Source organism: Lupinus angustifolius, unplaced genomic scaffold (assembly GCF_001865875.1).
Source record: "Lupinus angustifolius cultivar Tanjil unplaced genomic scaffold, LupAngTanjil_v1.0 Scaffold_19_65, whole genome shotgun sequence".
Taxonomy (NCBI): domain Eukaryota; kingdom Viridiplantae; phylum Streptophyta; class Magnoliopsida; order Fabales; family Fabaceae; genus Lupinus; species Lupinus angustifolius.
The window spans coordinates 63,427-85,935 of NW_017719353.1; the positions used below are offsets into that span (position 1 = coordinate 63,427).

At 32.6% G+C, this 22,509-nt stretch overlaps 3 protein-coding genes across 5 annotated transcripts; all 3 read left to right on the plus strand.

Moving 5' to 3' along the window:
* Positions 1 to 247: 247 nt before the first annotated feature.
* On the plus strand, positions 248 to 5,043 carry LOC109338222. Of its 2 annotated transcripts, none has more exons than XM_019575408.1 (8): positions 248 to 688; positions 2,582 to 2,729; positions 2,822 to 2,972; positions 3,069 to 3,194; positions 3,293 to 3,373; positions 3,630 to 3,822; positions 3,900 to 4,170; positions 4,504 to 5,043. In XM_019575408.1, the coding sequence occupies exons 1-8, from the start codon at positions 476 to 478 to the stop codon at positions 4,770 to 4,772; spliced, it is 1,452 nt and encodes a 483-aa protein (XP_019430953.1). In that variant the 5' UTR covers positions 248 to 475; the 3' UTR covers positions 4,773 to 5,043. The 2 variants fall into 2 exon arrangements, with proteins under 2 accessions (XP_019430953.1, XP_019430952.1); XM_019575407.1 differs by having other exon boundaries at positions 258 to 688; positions 4,501 to 5,043.
* A 6,175-nt stretch (positions 5,044 to 11,218) lies between these two features.
* On the plus strand, positions 11,219 to 17,905 carry LOC109338217. 2 transcript variants are annotated; one of them, XM_019575402.1, is made up of 9 exons: positions 11,219 to 11,359; positions 11,986 to 12,093; positions 13,126 to 13,311; positions 13,405 to 13,516; positions 13,737 to 13,771; positions 13,857 to 14,009; positions 14,159 to 16,623; positions 17,224 to 17,298; positions 17,441 to 17,905. In XM_019575402.1, exons 2-9 carry the CDS (start codon positions 12,023 to 12,025, stop codon positions 17,506 to 17,508), a joined length of 3,165 nt encoding a protein of 1,054 aa, XP_019430947.1. In that variant the 5' UTR covers positions 11,219 to 11,359; positions 11,986 to 12,022; the 3' UTR covers positions 17,509 to 17,905. The 2 variants fall into 2 exon arrangements, with proteins under 2 accessions (XP_019430947.1, XP_019430948.1); XM_019575403.1 differs by lacking the exon at positions 11,219 to 11,359 and adding an exon at positions 11,658 to 11,766.
* A 2,277-nt stretch (positions 17,906 to 20,182) lies between these two features.
* On the plus strand, positions 20,183 to 21,025 carry LOC109338218 (protein RESPONSE TO LOW SULFUR 4-like). Its single transcript, XM_019575404.1, has one exon. The coding sequence runs from the start codon at positions 20,422 to 20,424 to the stop codon at positions 20,779 to 20,781; it is 360 nt and encodes a 119-aa protein (XP_019430949.1). The 5' UTR covers positions 20,183 to 20,421; the 3' UTR covers positions 20,782 to 21,025.
* Positions 21,026 to 22,509: the final 1,484 nt, after the last annotated feature.

Genomic DNA, 22,509 nt, shown 5'->3' on the forward strand with positions numbered 1-22,509 from the left:
TTATGAAAACCGAAAACGATTTCAAAAATATGAAATTTGAGCAAATTTCTAATTTTATGAATATTTTATGACATTCTTGTCTTATTAATAATTATTTTAATCTACATTCACATATTTTGAGATTTTTTTAGTGTATGCAAAAAAAAGCCCGAAATTTACTCTAAAAAATGGAAAGAACCAGACATTACATTGGGCTTGGTCCGAAAACTTGCCAAATTGCTGATATTGGATTGTGTATTAATTTATCGATTCCGATGTCATAATTTTTGGTGTGAAAAGTGAGATTTTGTAATATTTGAATCGAGATCACAATCGAAGACGCCATTCCCAATTCTTCTCCCTTCCCTCTTCACTCTCCCGCTCTCTCTCTTTTCCTTTTCTGCTTCTCTCTCCTCCTTCTATATATACCATTTCCCCTTCTCTCTCTTCCAATCTCACTTTTCTAGGGTTCTATTCAGAACAAGAGGGTTTTTCAATGGAAGGTGGAAGTGGTAAAAGGATTACGGTGAGCCCTAGACCTTGTTCTGGGAGGAGAATCATTGCGACGAAGAGGCCGCGACGTGGTGGTGCTGCTGACGGGTTTGTTAACAGTGTTAAGAAACTTCAGAGGCGTGAGATAAGTTCCAAAAGGGATCGTGGTTTTAGCATGAGTGATGCCCAGGAACGGTTTCGTAATATTCGGTTGCAGGTTTGATTTTGCTAATTTTGTTATTTTTTATGGTGGGTAAGTAGAAATTAGGAATTTCGTTAGGGTTAGAGTTTAAAAATGTTGTTTTTTGTTGTTGTTGTTGTTATCATGTCATAGAACTTAGGGTTTGGAAATATTGATGAAATGGACAATGAAACATTATTTCGTTTTTGTTGTTGTGCTTTTTGGATATGGAAGGTGTGAATATGATTCATCTGTTTTAGTTTGAGTATACTGCTTATCATAAAAAGGTGTATTAGGGTTTGCCTTTGTGAATTGTTAGCTATGGTTGCTGCTCAAATTATGATTCTCTTGTTTGCTTCATTGTTTGTAATGGTTTTGGATTAATATTTTGTCCAGTGTCAATAACTGTTTTGGTATGTGCAGTAAATTTGAATAATGAATTAATGATTGAAGAGATGTCAACGACTAGATGACTAGTCTGATCCTGTCGCATGATTTTATACCAATACTTCAGAGCAAAAAAGCGCGTGGGACACTAAAAAAAATATTGTAACATTAAGCTGTCAATTCTCTTGAAGATATCATGCGGAATATTGATTACGGAGATTTAGTTTCCTGTATTAGTGCCAACTCATTAAGTGTGATTTAGCTGAGCCTGGCGCGTGTTTTTTTATCAATACTTCGGAGCAAAAAGCGCGTGGGACACTAAAATAGAAAAAATAGTGTAAAATAAAGCTGTCAATTCTGTTGAAGATATCCTGCCTAATATTGATTAGGGAGATTTGGTTTCCTGTATTACTGCGAACTCATTAAGTGTGATTTTGTCGGTAGTCATTACATATATCCATGGGAGTCAAAATCGTGATCCTACTCGTGAGATCACACAATTTTATGATCCTCGACCCCCAACCCGTGCTCAATCTCAGTCTTTGGTGCGCCTCCATGGGATCGGGTGGGATCGTCGTGCAGCTTCACTTCCTCTCTCTCTCTCTCTCAAAGCCTGCATGACCAGCAACTCCAGCAGTCACACGAGCGGACACGTGACCAGAAACTCCAGCACCACGCGACCAGCAATCGTCATCTCCAACTTTAGCTTCAACTTCAGCACCATCATGGGTAGAGAAGAAGGATGACTGGGTCATGTGCGACCCGGTTTGTTGAAACCCTAAATTTTTATTTATAAATAATGGATCTGATGGGCTTTTAACCCAGCCTTTTAAGCCCAATTTCTCTCTTAGCCCCCATAAACTTTTTCAAATGTGAACAGCGGCTGTAAAACACTAAAACCTTATTTTTTTAGTTGGAACTTGTGGAGTTGTGTTATTTTGCTATCATGCATGACCTATGAAATATTATATCTATGACTCTTATGACTTGAATATATATTACTTCATAATTTATATAATTTTTTGTTTTTATAATTATCTTTAGTATTATGACTTATGAATATATATGCATATTTATGAATATCTATAGTATTATATATATGAATTTTTATGAATATATATGTATGTGTGTGTGTGTGAATTTCTATGCATATATATATATACTAATAAGTATGATCTTATGAGTCGTGTTACGATCCTACATTTACGATCTTTGACTCCTCCTGATTCTAAGTGGAATCTCGATTTTAACTACCATGCATATATCTGTTTAGTTCCCCATTTGAAACTGTTGCTTTCAGTTGTATAATATGATTTTTTTTGTTATTTTAAATATGAAACATTACTTCTTGTCATATAATGTGATGCTTGCATTATTTTAAATTTGAAATGGTTACTTCTTATCGCATAATACGACGTGTTAATTTAAATCATTGAATGTGGAAGAAAATTCTGCTCGTTTGCTAGTGAAATGCATACTTTGCTGCATGTATGCTTCATTTCCCCTCACTTATTGTGATATGTCTGATGGATATATTTATAGGAAGAATATGATACTCATGATCCAAAAGACCATTCAGCTGTGGTGTTGCCATTTTTGAGGAAAAGATCAAAGATTATTGAGATTGCAGCAGCTCGGGACATTGTTTTTGCTCTCGCACAATCTGGTGTCTGTGCGGCATTTAGCCGAGGTAGTATTGTTGATTGGTATTTTATATGCTACCCAGTTCACTTTGATGCAAAATAGATACATAATTTATATATTTCAACTTTTTTGTTGCAGAAACCAATTCAAGAATATGCTTTTTGAATGTCAGTCCTGATGAAGTTATAAGAAGTCTGTTTTATAACAAGAATAATGACTCACTTATCACAGTATCCGTCTATGCTTCTGACAGTTACAGTTCTCTGAAATGCAGAAGCACAAGAATTGAGTATGTATATCTCTCTGTTGTTTTATACTCGCTATAGATATTTGCATGTTCCAGTTGATTAGTTGTGTCATTTGCTGAAACTTCAATGTTTTTCAGATACATAAGGAGGGGTCAACCAGATGCTGGCTTTGCTCTTTTTGAATCTGAGTCTCTGAAGTGGCCAGGTTTTGTAGAGTTTGATGATGTTAATGGGAAGGTACTGACGTTCTCTGCTCAGGATAGGTAAATATCTAACTGTTATGATACCTCTACACAGGGATATGATTATGCAATTCATCAAGATTTCTTGATTGTGATACTTTTCATTTTTGATCCTATAGCATATACAAGGTATTTGACCTGAAAAACTATATGATGCTGTACTCTATTTCTGATAAGAATGTCCAAGAAATTAAGATCAGGTAATATTTCGTGTTGTATGAATTTTACTTTCACTTATACAGGCCACCATAGATGTGGTCTACTGTGAAGCATAACATTCTGAAATTACATCACATTAGCTTTCTTTTTCATTTTTTTTGGGTTTAATATCATATTGGCTTTTCTATTCTTAATATCAATATGGAAATATGCTAATATCATTTTTTATTTAGTTTCTCTGGTTGGTCTTACCTTTGTATGCTAATATGCTATTGTTTGATTATTTCTTTTGATTAGTCCCGGGATCATGTTGCTTATCTTTTCCAAAGCAAGCAGCCATGTACCACTTAAAATCCTCTCAATAGAAGATGGCACTGTTTTGAAATCATTCAACCATCTCCTTTATCGGAATAAGAAGGTGGATTTTATTGAACAGTTCAATGAAAAACTACTCGTCAAGCAAGAAAATGAGAACCTGCAAATTCTTGATGTAAGTAATGTTCTCCTTTGCATGCATTGTATGCAGTTTCTCATCTATCCAGATATCTAACTTCTAGTGAATTTTAGGTGCGGACTTTTGAGCTTACAGAAGTTAGCAGGAGTGAGTTTATGACACCATCTGCATTTATCTTTCTATATGAGAACCAGTTATTCCTTACATTTCGAAATCGAACTGTCGCTGTGTGGAATTTCCGTGGAGAGCTTGTCACTTCTTTTGAGGATCACCTCTTGTGGCATCCCGACTGCAATACAAACAACATATACATAACCAGTGACCAGGATCTCATCATATCCTACTGCAAAGCTGATTCTGATGACTCATTATCTGAAGGAAATGGTACGTTACTTTTTTCCATCCGTCCCTCCTCCCTTTGTAATGCACCTTCTATGATGGGAGGTATGGTCAAACTGTAGAAGAGATATTTTTTGAAAGAGCTAGACATTTACTCATGTAGCTTGATCATCAAACGTAATAGTTGATTTTTTTAAATGCTTAACATTTTTTATTTGGTATGCTAAAACATAAAATGGGATAGCAAGCATGTCATATTTATTAATTAGTTTGGAATGTGTTTGTGATCAATCTATATTATTTTATTCTTGTGAGGTAGAAATCCCTTCTACCTTTAAAGGCGCATTACTTACAGGTTCTGCTTTGTTTATGCAGCAGGTTCCATCAATGTCAGCAACATTTTAACTGGCAAGTGTCTCGCCAAAATACGAGCAAGTAATAGCCGCTTCCCAATTGAGAAGGAGTGCAGTTGCGCTGGCAATTGTTCTGGTAGCAGTTGTAATTCAAGGAAGCGAAAACGTGTCTCCAAAATTAGGAGCACAGTTGTAGAAGCCTTGGAAGACATTACTGCCCTCTTTTACGATGAAGAGCGCAATGAGATTTATACCGGCAATAGGAATGGCCTAGTTCATGTCTGGTCTAACTGATGATATTGCTGAATTTATTGGTTTCCTCCGTTTTTGTTGGTTTTTCTTCATGTGTAAGTTGGTTTCCATGATCTCCTATGATAACATTAGGAAGTGTAACCATAAGTGGAACTTGTATCTTTTTTTTTCTTTTTGGCATCTAAGCCTTTGTCATGTTTGTTATGTAGTTGGTGATAGATATCTATGAAAGATTCTTTGCTGGTAACTCACCAGATGTTGCTTCTGCTGTAATCTATATTTTACATGAAAGGATTGGCTTTGGGAATTGAAGGGTGTCAAAAATTCTGACCCATGCGCATCTTTTTATCTTTCTCCTTTTGGCCATGTGGGGTTTTCTGTATGCAGATAACATGGAGATTGTAGATGCTGATGCCAAACATGGTAAAGGTACAAAAGCTATCGATAATGAATACAATGGTAGCTTTACGATTTGCCAACTTCTCAAAGTTTTGTTGCACTCCAATCAATCCACTTTTAGTGTCCCTATTCTATCCTACTTTTCCCTTGGCTTCTTTTCTGCCAGCTGCAATAATCTACCAAAGATATCTCCTCACCTTTTAGGGTAATGGACTAATTTTTTTTGGGGTTTATGACTGCCTCTCACAACAAGTATTGCTCCTAGTAATGGAACCCTCGATGTTGGGAATCCAGTAGGGTCTTATACTACTAGATCAACATTTTGTTGGTAAATTTGGGTTTAATTGTGCTAGTTAATAATAATGAAAGGGGGGAGATGAGTATAAATAGAGGAAGATCACGCATTTCCAGGTTTATACATAGAGAAGAGAGATATGTCGTATTTGTGAAGTTGTACTTATTTTAAAGTCGTATATATGAAACAAGTAAGTTTAATTTATTTGGTAAAGGAGTTATCTCTTATCTCACAAGGATAGAGTCAAAAAATTTGGGTTTAATTGTGCTAGTTAATAATAATGAAAGGGGGAGATGAGTATAAATAGAGGAAGATTAAGCATTTCCAGGTTTATACATGAGTTATCTCTTATCTCACAAGGATAGAGTCAAATTATGTCATCAACATGAGGACTTTGTTGGTAGATAATCTATAAACACCTTTGAAAGTATTGCTATAAACGTGGGGACCACCCTAGTCGGGGACTACCCTAGCCTAGTAAGCCTTTAAAAGGGAGGACTTCTTCTATCTCAAAATAGTTTTCAATTTAAATATATTTTTCAACCAACCGGAATGTATTGAATGGTTCAACCGGTTTGACTGTTGATCGGACTTGAAAATGACTCTAGTTTATCGTCTTAACCGAGTGAGGGTTGAACCGTTTTGAACTGGAGAAATTTTGGTCCGACCGTGTTAAATCCGGTTAAACCATATTAACCTAGAAAGTAAACTGGAAGGTTCACTTAAAAATTAAAATAATTGAACTTTACCTTAATCTTTTGTTTCACTTCAGTCCAAATAAAGATAAATAGACGTTAATTCAATGTAATTAAATTATACATGATTATTAATTACATAAAATTTTATATTTATATATAGTTATATATATCTATAGAATAAAAAATAGTAATTATGTATAAAATCATCCGGTCAAATCAAACATACCAGACCTCCAGTTTCACAACATTGGGTTGTACACAATTGTTACAAGTTGGGATTCTTCGAATAATATACCAGAAACGTGGGGGTTACCTAAATTCAGAATAAATTATTAAAGGGTTGAAAATGCAATTAGATCAATAACGTTAACCACTTGCCATATTTATAACTTATAAGCTCCTGCTCAATGACACATGGGTATTTCCGTAAAGTCACTCTCGTTTTTAAAATAGTATCTGAATCCAACTTATTATAAACTTACTTCTTTTTCTTAAAATAATCGGTTTGCTTTTCCCCTCTCATTTATTTGAAGACTTGATATGATTCAGATCTTGGATCTACTTCCATATATTAGCTAATCTAATTATATGTTGAGAACTTTAGATAAAGTTGTGACATAAAAATTAGATAATGATAGCGTATCTCACCTAAACAAAGTGCGGGCATATTTAGTAGCACTAAAGTATAAAGTGAATCAATTTAAGATTTTATAAAATACAAATAGTGTATAGTAATTTAAATTTTAAAAGAATGATAGTCTGATATAATTACCAACTGTATCATAAAGTTATAGCCAAATCTAGTAAAAATGAACACGGGATGCCTTTTGCTGTTTGTCCAGTTCGTAAAAAGCGCCTACTCTATAATGAAGAGATAAATTAATATTTCCTAAACAAATCAATATTTAGGGAAAGTGATTTGTGTTGTGTTTTTTCATAATGATCAAATCTATGAATGAAATATTGAATTGAATTTCTCGTAAATAAATATAAAAAGTTATTATATTATATTAGGTCATCATTTAAGAATAATAATAGTCTTGACTCTTGAGTCAAGAGTTTTTAATAAGTAGTTTTGACTTATAATATCCTAATGACTTGACTCACAAATTAAATATACTTTAATTTCCTCAACATTATTCTCTAACAAATTAGATTTTTGTTATGTTTGGTATAAGAGAAGAATGAAAGAAGATGAATAGAAAGAAATATTTTATTCTCTTTCTCTTTTGTTTGGTTGGATAGAAAATGAGAAGAAAGAGATGATATTGTGGTTCAAATTACAAAAATGTCTCTAGAATAAAGAAAAGAGGTAGGAAAATGTTGTTTTATTATTAATTAAAAATAAATGTTATAATTTTAAATTATAAATTTTATTATAATTTTAATTAACATTTTTAATTGATATGATTTGTGACAAAGTTTAGAACACAATTTGAGACAACAGATCATTGTCCGACTAAAGTCTCTCTTTCTCTTCTCACTTTCTCCTCATAAGTGGATGGAAAGAAATTTTGTAGGCCCACCCACTTTTTTCTTCTCTCCCTTCTTTCTCCCCACTCAACCAAAGGGGAAAAACTCTTCATTTCTGTTCTAGGTAGTCAAGTTAAAACAAGCATTAAGAATAAGAATAAATCATGGAAACCATTGAATAGAAATGGAAATATATAAATATGAGCCAAAGTAGATACACCAAAGTGAATGAATACATCTAATCTCAACAATAGAGGAGTTGGTGACTCATTTTAATAGTAGCTATAACAATGAAGAAGAAAAGATAGAGACTCTCTACGGAAGAGCACCAAGGTGAGTTCCAAAAAGTTTCATGACATCAATCTTCAAAATTTTCTCACTAATGGGTTAGAAAAGCCTTAAAGCTAAGAAAACCGGAAATTGAGAGGGGCGAAATTAGTTTACAAGTTGCATGTTTGTCTATTTATAGTTGCCAAAATTCACGTAAATTCGCTCTGTAATTTGCTCAACAAATTTGATTGTCCAGAAATTTTAAAATTCGCTCATGATATATGTCTTGCTGAAAGAGTATTCCATTTCAAATTTTCACGATGCAACCATTCATATTGATTTTCCAAGTGTTATGAACGTCGTATCCAACTTTGAGCTCAACCCAATACTGAAAAGGAGGTGTTGCAATTTTGACTATCTTGCTTTTTCTTCCTCAATGTACCTAGAATGTAATATTAACTGAGTTATTAACAATTGCATACATCAACAAATCATACATAAATTGATTCAATTAAACACTGAGCAATCAATTGAAGTCGAAAACTAGTAATAAATTATTCTATAAATGTACAAATTTACACTTACAAATTCTATATTTATGTATTTTTAACAAGTTGAGTGATGTGTATGATTTACCCATAAATCAACCATCATAATAGACAAGTTAGGTGTCATATATCATATAAATCTTGATATAGGCATAATATGAGTCTAAAGTACAACAGTGGTTTATATATTTGACGAGGAGCATGTAAAAGTATAGTGTGGATGTGGAAAATACAAATGCACGCATGTAATGCATTTATTTGCGGTGAGAATTGTCGTTTTATTCTCATGTCTACAACCAATGTTTGTCACATTTATTTGTCTACACTCTACACACATGTTCAAATTAATATACATATACTTTTGTGTTAGGCAAAATGATCATCTTATAACGGAATGCAAGATAGATCCAAAAGTATAATAATATAACATGAGATTTTTTTAGATGAAATAAATTTATTTTTATTGTTTTGTTTTTCCATAGAAATAATGGAAAATAAAAAACCCAGAGCGTGAAAGGCATGCCTAGGCGTGGAAGCAATAATGAAAGGAGCACGTTATTATTCAATTCTTCATTTTTTTTCGTACTTCCGAGGATATATTTTCAACTTTTTGGGTAAGTCTTTTGAGGTTCATGATTGTTCCTTTTAGGAATTGAACCTTCGACTTTGAAGATCTAGTGAAACCTTACATCACTATATCAATATTTTGTTAAATAAATTCTCTCATTTGTACATTCAATTCAAGCATGGGCACATTTAAGTGCTAGATGGAATCATAGATAATAAATTAAACGTCATAACTTAGTTCATCAATTTTTATTTTTAAAAGTATAATATTTGTGTACTATTAATATTAATATTTATATATGATCACTATATTATTCACCATTAATTTGAATTATTTTTTTATGAATAATAGATAATACAATGATAATATATATAACTTGTACACTTTCAATATATGTATTTTTCTTCATTTTTTAATATGTGACTTAGTCCATCCATCCATATTTTTTAATGTTTTAATTTTTTCAAGTTATTCACAATATTATAATGTTTTAGAAAATAAATACACATTATATTTTACTTCTCATTAATACTCTTTTTGATTACTTCATTTTTCATCTCCTATTTTTAGATATGTAATATTTATGCACATTTACTATAAAACTTTATACATTGTTATTGTATCATTTATTAATCATTTGAATTATTTTAAAAAAATAATGTTATACACTATCAATCCATAATTTTTTTGTTTCTCCACTTCTTTATAATTCAATTTCAAATAAACATTAAATGAAATTATTTTAATTAAATGTATTATACACTTACATCATTTTATTAATTTCTTAAACTATGTGCATAACCTAAAATATAAATTTTTTTAAAAGAAATAACCATATTTAAGCACCTTATTATCTAAAATTAATTTATTCAAACTCCACCCTCTTATATTTTGGGGCTTTCCATGTTTTTTGTATTATCAAGGTTAATGAACTAATTTCTTTCGGAGTTTGTGATCTCTTCTCTTAACAAATGTTGTTCCCAAAATTGAAACATCAACCTTAAAGATCTAGTGAAATCTAACACTACTAGACCAACGCCTTGGTGGTGAAACTTTCCATATTTGATATTATACTAGAATTTCATCATCAATAAAAAAACACACTTAAAAGAATAAATTGTGTAAGTGGTAACTCAATATAGAAAAATGAGATTCATTTATTTGGTACAAAATTTAAAAATTTATTCTCCACCACTTGAAATTCTAAAGTGAGAATGTTGTATCTTCACCTTTTTTAGGTGAAAACAGTTGAAATCTGTAAATTTTAATTTGTTGTTAGTTAAATGACCTTCGTATCCTACTTTTATCAGCCTCTAATTTCCAATTAAATTTATTTATAAAAAATTAATCATATTCACATATTCCACCACTCTAAATTTAAATCTTTTGCTAGGTTTAATTTCATCAATATTCTTTTATAAGTGCTCCAAATTTCCAATATCTGAGTTTCAACATCATCATTTTCTTTTTCTTTGTAATATCATGAATATCTTCTCATCTTATTATTATGGTAAGGAATTTTTTTCAGACTAAGCGAAGTGTTATTTTCATAAATCGAATTTTTAATATTTTAGTGATTTGATATCTTATGTTACTAAGAACAACTATCATGATTATTCTTAATAAAATAAATATATTCTTAATTTGTTCTCCACTGTATCAAATATATTCTTAATTTGTTCTCCACTTATATTCTATTTTTTGGTCTTAAATATGAACAATTTTTGGTTGTTTACTGCCAAAGGAAAGTAGGAAAGATGTATATGTTGGGGGAAAAGATAGATAGTGTGAAACCAAATAAAAATGATTAAGAAAAAAATCATTTCATAAAGATGTTTTTGATCTATACTATTAATAAAGGGAAAACACAAAATAATCACTCATCATGGTGTAATTTGTGTTTTCCTATTTTGCCCTCAATATCTTTTTATTTCTACCAAAAAACTATATAATATTACTTTCTTATTTTATCTTTATTATCTTCTTATTTTAAAAGTGTATTTAAAAAATTGAATATTAGACTAATTGAACAAATTTAACTGTAAATTTAGCGCAAAAAATTATATTTGAATTTATAAAATACAAACTATACATTACAAACGATAGGAAAGCGGGTTGACAGACACGATAGTACATGTCAACATGCTAGTTGATATAAAGTCCTTCCTTATTCAGCATCATCATTAACCTCATTATTATGTGCTATTCACAAGATTTAGACACAAAATTTGATTCTTAGTATTTATAGATTAGTTATTCACTTTGTCTTTCTTCATTCACACACTCATCGCTGTGTTGGATTCTCACTCACCATTTTCATAATCTCTCTTTCTCTCATAAAAACAAACACGTTTATTTTCATATCTCAATCGTAGAAGGTAACAACAAACAACCTCGGTTTTCTTTCTCCTCACTTTCTTTCCTTGCATTTCCGTTTCACTTTCTTATTCTTCATTTACAATTCCGTTTTTTTTTGTTTACCAAATTTGAACAACACTACATTCATTTCCTTTTATGTGCTAGATCTAATGCATTTCCAGTTATCCCTTTCAATCTGCAAAATCTCACTCTCTGATTGTAACTGCTCCTTGTTTTATTCTTAATCTTCAATCACACCACCGTTTTTTTATTTTTTATTTTATCGAAATGAGGAATTTTTTCGTTTATCATAACAATGGTAGTAGGAAGAGTGGTCCAATCGATAAGTAACTCAATTTCATTTACCTAAAGTCTTGATTTCAAGTCTTAGTGAATGAAACAAATAGATTTGAATAAACCTGAATTAGTAAGATTCTAAAGTTCCATCCATGTTTGGTCTATATTTTATTTATTGCATAATTTCTTTGCATTGGATTGCTTATGATTTGAAATTTTGGATTTTTTTTGTTGTGATAAAATTGATTTTGTTACTCGAATATGATGTCTGGTTACATTACATCTAAGTAATTTTTTCCCTTTTAGGTACAAGTTGATGGTTACATGTAAGTAATTTTTTCCCTTTTAGGTTCAAGTTGCTTTGTTCTTCATCAAATTTTTTGGAAATGGAGTATGCAGAAGATGGTGATGCACCTTTGAATTTTGCTTCATTTCAGATTTTTCCGAACCAAAACAGGTTGGCTCTTATTTAATCTGTAGTTAGAATTGTATCTCATCCGAACTTACCATTTTGAAACAATTTTTTGTTGTTGCATAATTTTGAACTTTCCAGGTTGGCTCTTATTTTTTGTTTGTTGAAACAATTGTATCTCATCCGATTTTTTTTGTTGGATCATTATATTATTTTTTCTCCTAGAGTTATTTTGGAGGATTTATTGTCCCCCTTTATTTTATACCATTGAAAGTGAAAATAGACTTCTAAAGTCAATCTCTAAAGTATTTGAGTATTCGACTATAATTGTAGAAAGTGACAGCATTGAATTACAAACTTGGAAACTTTTATGAGATTTGATGAAATTGTATATGATTGTGTGTTTCTGTCATTGAATATATATGAACATAAAAAAAGAAAAGAAATGAAGGAAGAAAGGGAATTGGTTTCTTCAAATCCAAAATGACTACTTACTATTCTACTATCCTGCTATTAAGAATTTCAAACCCGAAACTATTTAGTGTCAGAATTCCAATTTGAATCCTAGAGTAAAACAGAAGACAATATCTCTACAAAAACATTCCAATTTCAGCTCCACGTCTACCTTCAATCCCATCATTCGAATATTCTCTTTCACTGAGCATGGAATCAAATAAGACAAGAATATCTTCCACTCTTCAATCATCAGATATCTTGCCATTTCTTTCAATTCTACCCTGGTTTTTACTATTGATTCAACCTATTTTTTAAATAAACATGTATTCTGATGAATGAATTTAATGATTTGTGGTGTGTTAATAGTATAATTGCTATTGTTTGACAAAACATATCCTTCAGACTTTGGAGCAGGCTTGTACTTGTATTATGTCATAGGCTCATAGCCATTCTACTAATGTACTCTATTAGAGTCATTATAGTTTACTTTGTTAGTTCTTCTTTCAGTAGATTCCTTTGTGCTTTAAGTAGCTTTTTCCTAAACTTTTCTCTATGTGAGTTTTTTAAATATATGGTTCTTTACTGGATGTTTACTGATATATCTCTGTGGTGGCGGACTAGGTATGAAACATTTGTTTGCAAGGGGAAACAATCCGAGAAAATAGCAGCTGGACAGTTGGAACACTTGTTGCCACATGTACCTGCAATAAATGATTTGTATGCTAAAGGATGTGATGCAAATTTTGATCTTCAATTATCAGAAAATCTGCATGGTGCTGAATGGTTTTCAAAAGTGACTGTAAAAAGGTTTCTATCAAAGTGGCTTGTTCTTCATTTCCCCTTTTCGTTTTACTTCTAGGAAAGTCTTACCATCTCTCTGATATTATTTTTGCGTCTCAGGTTCCTGCATGTTGTTACTTTACCAAATTTGGTAAATGATATCAATACAATCATGGATGAGATGTATCAGTTGGAGGATTCAAAAAAATTCCATGTTTCTTTATACGGGAAGGTGATACTCTGTCTTTCGACAGATAATAGCGGACATGTGTAGTTTATATTTCATAGCTGTCTTCTGAAATCAGGACCACCCTTTTCTCCAATATTATAGAGTTCATTTTGCAAATTCATTCACACTATTAGCATATTGCCAATAAATCAACTTAAAATTTAGGTTCTTACTTGAGTATGTTGCATTTTATTTCATCTAACAGTTTATTGCATATGAACAGCCTGAAGTGAACAATGTGTCATCTGAAACTTCAAAGTATGTTCTCGAGACTATTGCGTTACTTTTAGCAGATAAAGATTGGCTGCACCCACTTTTAAGCTTTTTGAAACTATGATGCCAGGAATGACTTGTTACGAGCAATGGATCTAAGACTTACAGCATTGAGGAACAAGTTAGCTGAAACTTTAAGCGAAGCTACTGGTGCTACCTGCTCCACTAAAGATATTGCTTATTTAGCAAAATTTTCTCAACATTTTGGTGCTACTAATATAGAGTAAGTTTTAGAAGACTGATATGTTCATTGAACCTCAGAATTGCAAGCATTAGGTTTTTGTTTTGTTATATTTAAAGGTCACATAGATTGCACTTATATGTTTTCTCTTTTATCTCTTACTAAGATATCACGATTGTATGTTTTCTAAGGAATTCTTTGAGCAAGTTTATAGAACTAAACCAAAAGAGCCAGGATGTTGGTCCCATGAACAATGAAACAACATGTGATATGTCGAATGATGGTTCAAACAGGTCCGTTAAAAACCTACCTATTTCCAAGCCAGTACATTCAGATACACCGGTTAAGTATAGTGTTTCCCCAGCAAAAGCTGCTCAAGTTGAGAGACACAGTCCAACAGAAAGTGAATCCTCCAACTCAGGTGATGAGGATCAAGCATCTGCTGAGAGGAGTCGCTCTCTCATAAGATCTACAACACCCAGAAGATCAGCATCCCCTATGCGAAGGGTACAAATAGGAAGAACTGGAACCCGCAAAGCTGCTACACTAACTATCAAGAGTCTCAGTTACTTTCCTTCTAGAGAGAGGCTAATATCTTATAAAGATGCTGCCGAAGATGACAGTAACGGGGAAATATCTGAACAGCCTCATAAGAAGACAGAAATTGATGTCAGGAGGATAACTGTGCAAGATGCAATCAGTCTCTTTGAAAGCAAACAGCGGGACGAAACTGCAGGTACTCAAAAGAGGAAGTCACTAACAGAAGTTTCTATTAGTACAACTAAATCTGTCTTGAGAAGATGGAGTACAAACAGTGGCATGGGAGAAACCTCTGTTCGTGGCCACCCAGAACTTGTTCATGATGATCCTGTTCCAGTGAGTTCCAATGATGTAGCATATGCTGAGATTCTTAAGAATTCAAAAGTAGGAGTGGTGTCTAATTTTATCTCTGAAAGTCACAATAACAACGAGAACACTGTTTGTGATGTAAAACCAGAAATGCAGGAAAGTGTAGGTTCAAATTCAGTAGAAAATCAAGAAGAGACTGGTCCAAAAGTAAGAGAGGATATTGTTGATAAGTTAGCAGTCTCAGAAGAATGGAATAAACGAAAGCAAGCAGAGTTCAACCAGATCCTGAAAAAAATGGTCGAAAGCAAGCCAGTTCTATTTGGAAAGTCCCAGCCCAACAGAAAGCAAAATGTTACATTTGAGCAGAGAGGAGGGTCTTATGATCATTATAAGGAGAAAAGAGATGCAAAACTCAGCCGAGAGAAGCCTGGAAAACAAGTAGAAAAGGAAGCACAATATCAAGAAATGCAGCAACTACTTGATAAGAAGAAAGCTGAAATGTTATCCAAAAGTTCGACTGCAAATAAAAAAAGTTCTGCAAGGTTGCCCCAGAAATCTCTTAGAAATTCAACTCAACCTGCAAATTCTCCAGGGGAAACTGCTAAACCTTCTGTTACCAAAAAGACTTCATCCAAAACATCACCAATGCCTGCAATTCGTAAGTCTTGGTCAGCAACACCTTCACCAAGGGCTTCTGCAATATCCCCTGCTAAAGCTCGTAGTGGAATTTCATCTGCTAGCACCACCCCAACACGACAGAAGCCAATGTCAACAGCAGCTGTTCCTCAACCAAGCTCCCAACGGGAAAAATCTCAGCAGCGAAGCAGAAATGAGAAAGAAACTCAGACCGGTAATGTAGGAAGCTTTAAAAGCACGAATGAGAAGCGTCAACCAGCTGTCCCAGCCAAGAGCAAAGCAATCAAAGCAAAAACAATGACTTCTTCTGGAGAAACCTCTGTTACTTCCAAGATTGGCCTAGGTAACAAGGGAACCAAGAAAAGCAGTGTAGTGCCATTGGAATCAAAACCATTGTTACACAAGGGTACTCGACCTGGACCTGGTAATCATAAGAAGAAGAAAAGTCCTCCTAAGCTGGACAAACCTCTCAGAGACAGTGAAGATCTAATTAACGATCAAGAAAGTGAGTTGGTTGTCAATGCTTCTGACTTGGTCAGTCAGCATTCAGACAGGGACCAGAATAATGCCACAGAAATAGAATCTCAGATAAATAACCACATGCAATGCGATGAGACAAAAAACGTAGACCAAAATCGTAGTGAGAATGGTGATGTCTCGACAAATATAGAAGAGTTTTCCTTAAAAATAGAAAATGAAGAAGAGTCAACAATATCACCTTCTGCCTGGGTGGATACGGAAGAGGATCTGAAACTGCCCAAGCCATGTGAGGATATCACATTTCAACCTGCATTTCAGAGCAACTTTCCTGCAGCAGGATCCACTAGTCCTCGTGTTCGCCATTCTCTGTCACAGATGCTTCAAGAAGAAACTAGTGAGCCTGAAACTTCTGAGTGGGGAAATGCTGAGAATCCTCCTGTCATGATATACCAAAAAGATGCACCCAAAGGTTTGAAAAGACTCTTGAAATTCGCTCGGAAGAGCAAGGGAGATGCAGGTTCTTCTGGCTGGTCTAGCCCATCTATTTTTTCTGAAGGAGAGGATGATGCTGAGGAGTTTAAAAATTCTAATAAAAGGAACGCTGACAATCTACTGAGAAAGGCAGCACTCAATGCAAAAAGCTATGGGCATCCAAAATGTTCAGTACGTGAAGTATATGAAAGAAATTTAGGTAATAGTAAACTAATTTAAGTGCATTTGCCATTTTGTTTTGCTCTTCTCTTGTCATTCAAACCTGATGGCAAAGTACAATAAATTTTGGAATCCCTCAATCTTGTCAGCATAGCCTTATAAGTTGCAGCATACAAGTCAACAAGCTATGCTCTACTTATTTGGTGCTTAATTTTGGCTGGAAATATCCACGATTCAGTTATTTGGGGCATATCTTGGTCAAACTTCAGAAAACTCTTAACTGTAGCATTCTAGGTTACGACAGAAAGTCAAAGATCGAGGTACCATAATTTTATGCTAGTAAACTATGGTAGAATACCTTAAGTTGTTTAGGAATGTATTTGGAGAGCTCTAGTTATGGAAGTAGCCCAATCGCTAGAAGTAGAAAGACTCAAGTGTAAATGGTGTCTATAGACATGATTGTTGAGAGGATATTATGACGTCATTTAATCCAAGTAGTCAACCCTACTCTTCTGCTGTACTTAAAATGCTGTCTTTTATGTCACTCTTGACTGATTGAAAGTTCGTAAGCCTTGCTTTTCCGATTTAAATATCTTCCTCTTGCCAATATTCTCACCATTTATAAATTTCTGGTATGCAGCAAGCAGAGATGATGGCAAGGGTTCTCAAAAGATGCAAGAAGGCCGTGATTCAAGTACTGGTCCTACCACAAGAGGTAATTTTGAAATTCACTTCATTAGTTAACTAGACCCTTAGCAAATCCATGCTCCTTGTGATTGCTCTGAAATAATACATTTTCTCACTAATGGTGCTTCTTTTAATCCCTTCCTATTTTCTTCTGCATATTCATGTTCCAGGGTCAAGGTCATTCTTTTCTCTTTCAGCTTTCAGGGGAAACAAACCCTCTGAGTCAAGGTTTCATTAATGCCATGGAGTATTCTATAAAGATCATTGACTTTGCCATCATCATAGGATGTGTTCATGTCAGGTTTAGCATGAGTTTTCCCTATTCTTTTTGCTACTTCTTGCATCAACACATTAATTTCAATAAAAGGAAGGGGGTTGGATTGGAATGTTGTAAATTCATTAAGTTGCATTGTGGTATTTTGTTACATTGCCCTTATTCATTGTGGCAATGTTGTCCCAAAAAATGTATCACGAACATACGAGTTGTTACAATCTCCGGAATTTGCACCGAACTGGGCTCTGCTTATTCACTCTGCAAAATATGATATAAGACAAAACTACATATCAGATTTAGAGCAAGTTTTGGTTGTTTTCTGTTTTCATTGTCAAATGATATCTTTCACTACTAATTACAATGTGATATCTTATTTTAATTTTTCTGTTTTCAAAATTTTGTAAAAGAAATAACTAAATTAAGGAAAAATTGCACTGACCTTCCATGAGATATGACTTAGTAACACCAGCTAGCTCTTGTTTCTGATATTAATCACCCAGAAATAGTTTTAAAAGTTGTAAGTTCTTCAAATCTGGAATTGCTAGACTTATCATGGTAAAAGTAAATTCATTTCATATGAAGTTAATTGATTGTAATTTTATGTGCTTATGACTTCAGTTTGGTAAATGAAAAAGTCAATCAGTACCTGAGTTGAGCAGCAAATGTATCAACATCAAAAGGACATAAAAAAAAGTTAATCTAATGGAGCTTCTGGAAATTCCAATTTAAAAATCTTGATAACCCCATTATAGACTCATACCATAAATATAAGCGTGTTTTTTCAAAAATAAAATTGAATTCATTTGACACACTTTGTTTTTATTATTTTACTCCCATGTTTGACACCCTATTATAGAATTTTACCCAATGTTAAAGTCATTTGTCTTTTGACCTACAAGTCACTTGTTTAAATCTTAGAAATAATTTCATTGTTTACGAGTATAATATTATGTATATCTATCAGAGTCTACTAAGTGAAAACCTCGTACCGAACCACTCTTACTTTCATAATATATGTTTATGTTATTGAAATACAATTTTGTAAATGAAAATTGACTAAAATTAGTAAAAAAAAGGAAAGTGTTAAAAGCATTCACCATTTTTATTTTCCATAGGGATGAAGAATGTGAATTGGGCCTAGTGTCTATACATCTAACTTGCTACACTATTGGGTGGGATACAATAATTGTGGTTGTGTTTCCGTATCTAAAAAATGGCTACTCAGTACATCAATAGAGTTTGAAGAGGATAAATGAATGTGATCTTCTTACTTTTTAAGAGGAGAAGTTGTTTTCAAAATTTAAACTTGTGACCTCATAAACTAATAATCACTAAACAATTACCTTATCATTGTGTCAAATTCACCCTCTAATGTTTCCATGTTCTCCCAAGTAGAAATTTGACTTATTTTATGTTATGAGTTTGTGTAATTTTTTTTGAGGGAAACGGGGAAAAATATCGTTAAGATGTATTTCTAATTTCTCAAGTCTTATATTTTCTCTATTTTGCTTATGAAAAAAAAAACTCCCATGTAGCAATAAAAAAGTAGTTTTTAAGATGGAAAGATTAAACCACCAAAGTGGATACAACCTTCGAAAATCACCATAAAATATTCTTTTTTATATAAGGGTCCACCAAAAACACCACCACCAAAATATTTTGCCATATATTGGTTTCAATATGTTTATAGCACAATCCTTGTGACAGGAGATGAGAAAGCACTAGCAATGGACATGGTTAAAGAACAAATTTCAGTGCCCCCTTCCAAAATAATTTATTTGCATATATTAATCACAGGGAATAAAATAAATAAGGTGATGTATTAAAAATCTTGGTAAAGCACTCACGTACTACACATTTACTATAACCTAATTCATGAATCAAATTCATTATTTATAATTAACCCATGATTCTAGACTTATAGTTTCCCTCTTCTCCCTTGCAATAAACGATTTTGCCAGAAGTTAGAAAATTATGATTCTTTCCTGCGATATGTGTTATACAATATTAAAAAGAATAATGTATTAATTTCGTGTGAGAATATAACTTATCTCTAAATCTTGACATATGACTTCTCCATTTAATCTCTTAATAATAAGTGAGAATATTAGCAAAAAATAAAAAAAACATATATCAATACTTAAATGAGTTAAAGAGACACATGTCAAATTCTAACTGATTTAAAGATAGTTTAAAGAGATAAGTTATTTCTGATGTATTATTCTCATATTAAAATACAATTATATATGAACAAAAGTAATAAAAAACTTTGCCAGGGGAAAAATAAAATGAAATGGAGACAAAAATGAAAGGAAACGGAAAGAAAAAAAAAAGGTACTCAAAATAAAAAAATATACAATCCACAATTTTTTGAACAAAATAAATTATTGATGTCTTATTTATTTTTCATCTTTTGTCTATTTTTTTGTATTATCAAATGTATTCTCTCATTTCATGTAACAAACTAATATTAGTATGTATATATGTCTCTCCCAATAAATATAATTATCAACGGTTAAACTCTTTACATTTTACCCGTCTTAAGATGTAGCCGTGTTTTATAGCACTAGATTAGGCAATTTCATCTCTTATCTATTTGAACATATAAAAATAACTAAAAAACATTAAAAACCTATTTCATGTTTGAGATACCATCATTGAATAAAAAATCAAAGCAAACGCGTCAGCAAAGTTGATCTGGTTAACAATGTAGTATGAAAACGATGTTCATTGAACCCGTAAACATGGAAATACTTGATCTTCTTCTATTTATACCCATCTCGCCGCATCACAATTCTTCCCATTCCTCGCATAATCACTTTTTTCCAATTTTAATTACTCTTTCTATTTATTCAATCTAATAATTCATCTCTTTCTATGGCACACATTATGGCGGTTATTGGCATCGGCGGGAACCAGAACGATCGGAAGAACACTTCGCCGGATAATGACACGGCGGCCTTGGAGCTGAAGAAGAGGAACGAGCAACTCGAGAAGGAATTGAAAGAAAGCAAGGAGAGAGAAGAGGAGATGAAGCGGAAGCTTCAGAGCGCGTGGGAGAGTCTGCGCGTGGCGGAGGAGGCGGAGGAGATGCTTTGTTCTCAGCTCGGGGATTTGGAAGCGGAGACTGTAGACCAGGCGCGTGATTACCACGCCAAAATTGTCTTACTAACGGAGCAACTTTCACGCGCCCAAACTCTCCTTCACAAATCTGGCTCCTCCATTTCCTTCAGTTGATGACGATGTGATGAAATTTGCATTTGTTGCATTTTTTGCAGCATGTGTATTTAGTTGTATAATAATTATTGTATATGGTTGATGATCCATAGTGCTTGTATTCAATTTGTTTTATGGTGTAAGATTTGTGTTTTAGATTATTGGTTTGGTAGAGTGGAGGATTGATGTATTTTAGATTATTCAATGTGTTTTTGGTGTAAGATTTTTTTGTGAATAATGAATTATGTTCCAAGATTTCATTTCATTTATTAGGAATCCATGATTAATCACTTTTTGAATAATGGTTGTTACAAGAAAATGGATGAATTTGGTTGAACAATAAATCTGATGAACGAATCTAATTACTATGGTTATAGATTGCTTCTGATGTGGAGATTCTCTGCACCATTAATGCATGGATTTAAGAGAAGGTAAGTAGGCAGCTGATTATATTTTTACAACATTCTCAAATGAGAATAAAATACACCCTCGTAATATTATTTATTTCAGCTATTAAAATCACGAGATATATGATACATTATACAAAAATATTTTTAAAAGTTAAAAAAATATAATGTCTTTATTGGTGTTTTGAATTAATACCGGAATGAGAATCGTCTACTTAAAATCCTAGGTGTGGTTACTTCCTCTTTCAGGATGTTTGTAAGCTACAAGTTAGTTGAATCCTTATCCCGAAATCTTTGGTGTATAGGTTGGTGCCTTGTTCAATAAGTTTAACCAATAAGAATACAAATCAAATATATGACACCTTCGCCAAATAAAGATGATATGTTCCCATTTTGATTTTTCAAAGGGAGATGTGTTACTTGTCAACGACTACAACCATATGATCTTTGACATTAACGAGTTTGGTTATATTTCTTCAAATCCGATTTTTCAGGGTCCGGTCAAACTGCAGAATATATATGTTTCGTGTTTCCTTTAGTCCAAAATAAGGGATAACATATAGATACATGATATATATTTTCTAACAAGGGATTGGATCCTTGCTAAGAACGAAATGTTTGCAACATAGCATTTTGAAATTTTAGTCAGAAAACAAACCCCTTGCTGCCCCTTAAATCAGCTGTCAGTATTTACAACCGTCTAATTCGTATTTGAAAAAACAATAGCTAGAAATATAGATCTATAAAAAAATGATCTGTTATTATAGAGAAAAAAGTATATAAACTAACAATGTATAAGTTTTATACACTGTCATTCTATTATTTACCATATATATTTATTCTTAAAAATAGTAAACTAAATAAATAATAATTGATATATCAATCGAGTAAATATGTATAAATCTATATAGAATATTGATATTATTATATACATACATAGACGCGTGTGATGAATGATTGTGAGTATTTTTTTAAATAAAAAACAATTAAATAACATATCTCCTATTAATGGGGGCGAGGATGTGGGAGTTCTTACAAATCAGTAGTTGACATGTGGCAGTGATTCTTTAATACACGGATAAAATCTTTTATAAAGATGCAGAACATGTTATATTTATAGAAAATATATTTTATAGTTTTTATGCTGTTATTTAATGTTAAATTTAATTAAAATAAAATATTAATATATTATTAGAATTTTATTTAATATTTTTATCTAGTTCATATAAATACAAGTGTTTCTCATGGGCAAATAAAAATGAAGGAGGACTTTCACAAAAGTAGGTTACGTGTCAAGCAGGTCCAGCATCAGCATCGCAGCCACGACGAGTCACTGAAATGT

Coding starts and splice junctions, on each gene's coding strand:
- LOC109338217 (XM_019575402.1), top strand. CDS start 12,023: ATGGAGTATGCAGAAGATGGTGATGCACCTTTGAATTTTGCTTCATTT. Junction 12,094..13,125: donor ATTTTTCCGAACCAAAACAG/GTTGGCTCTTAT, acceptor GTGGCGGACTAG/GTATGAAACATTTGTTTGCA. Junction 14,010..14,158: donor TTTGGTGCTACTAATATAGA/GTAAGTTTTAGA, acceptor ATGTTTTCTAAG/GAATTCTTTGAGCAAGTTTA.
- LOC109338218 (XM_019575404.1), top strand. CDS start 20,422: ATGGCACACATTATGGCGGTTATTGGCATCGGCGGGAACCAGAACGAT.
- LOC109338222 (XM_019575407.1), top strand. CDS start 476: ATGGAAGGTGGAAGTGGTAAAAGGATTACGGTGAGCCCTAGACCTTGT. Junction 3,823..3,899: donor AGAACCTGCAAATTCTTGAT/GTAAGTAATGTT, acceptor AGTGAATTTTAG/GTGCGGACTTTTGAGCTTAC. Junction 4,171..4,500: donor CTCATTATCTGAAGGAAATG/GTACGTTACTTT, acceptor TTGTTTATGCAG/CAGGTTCCATCAATGTCAGC.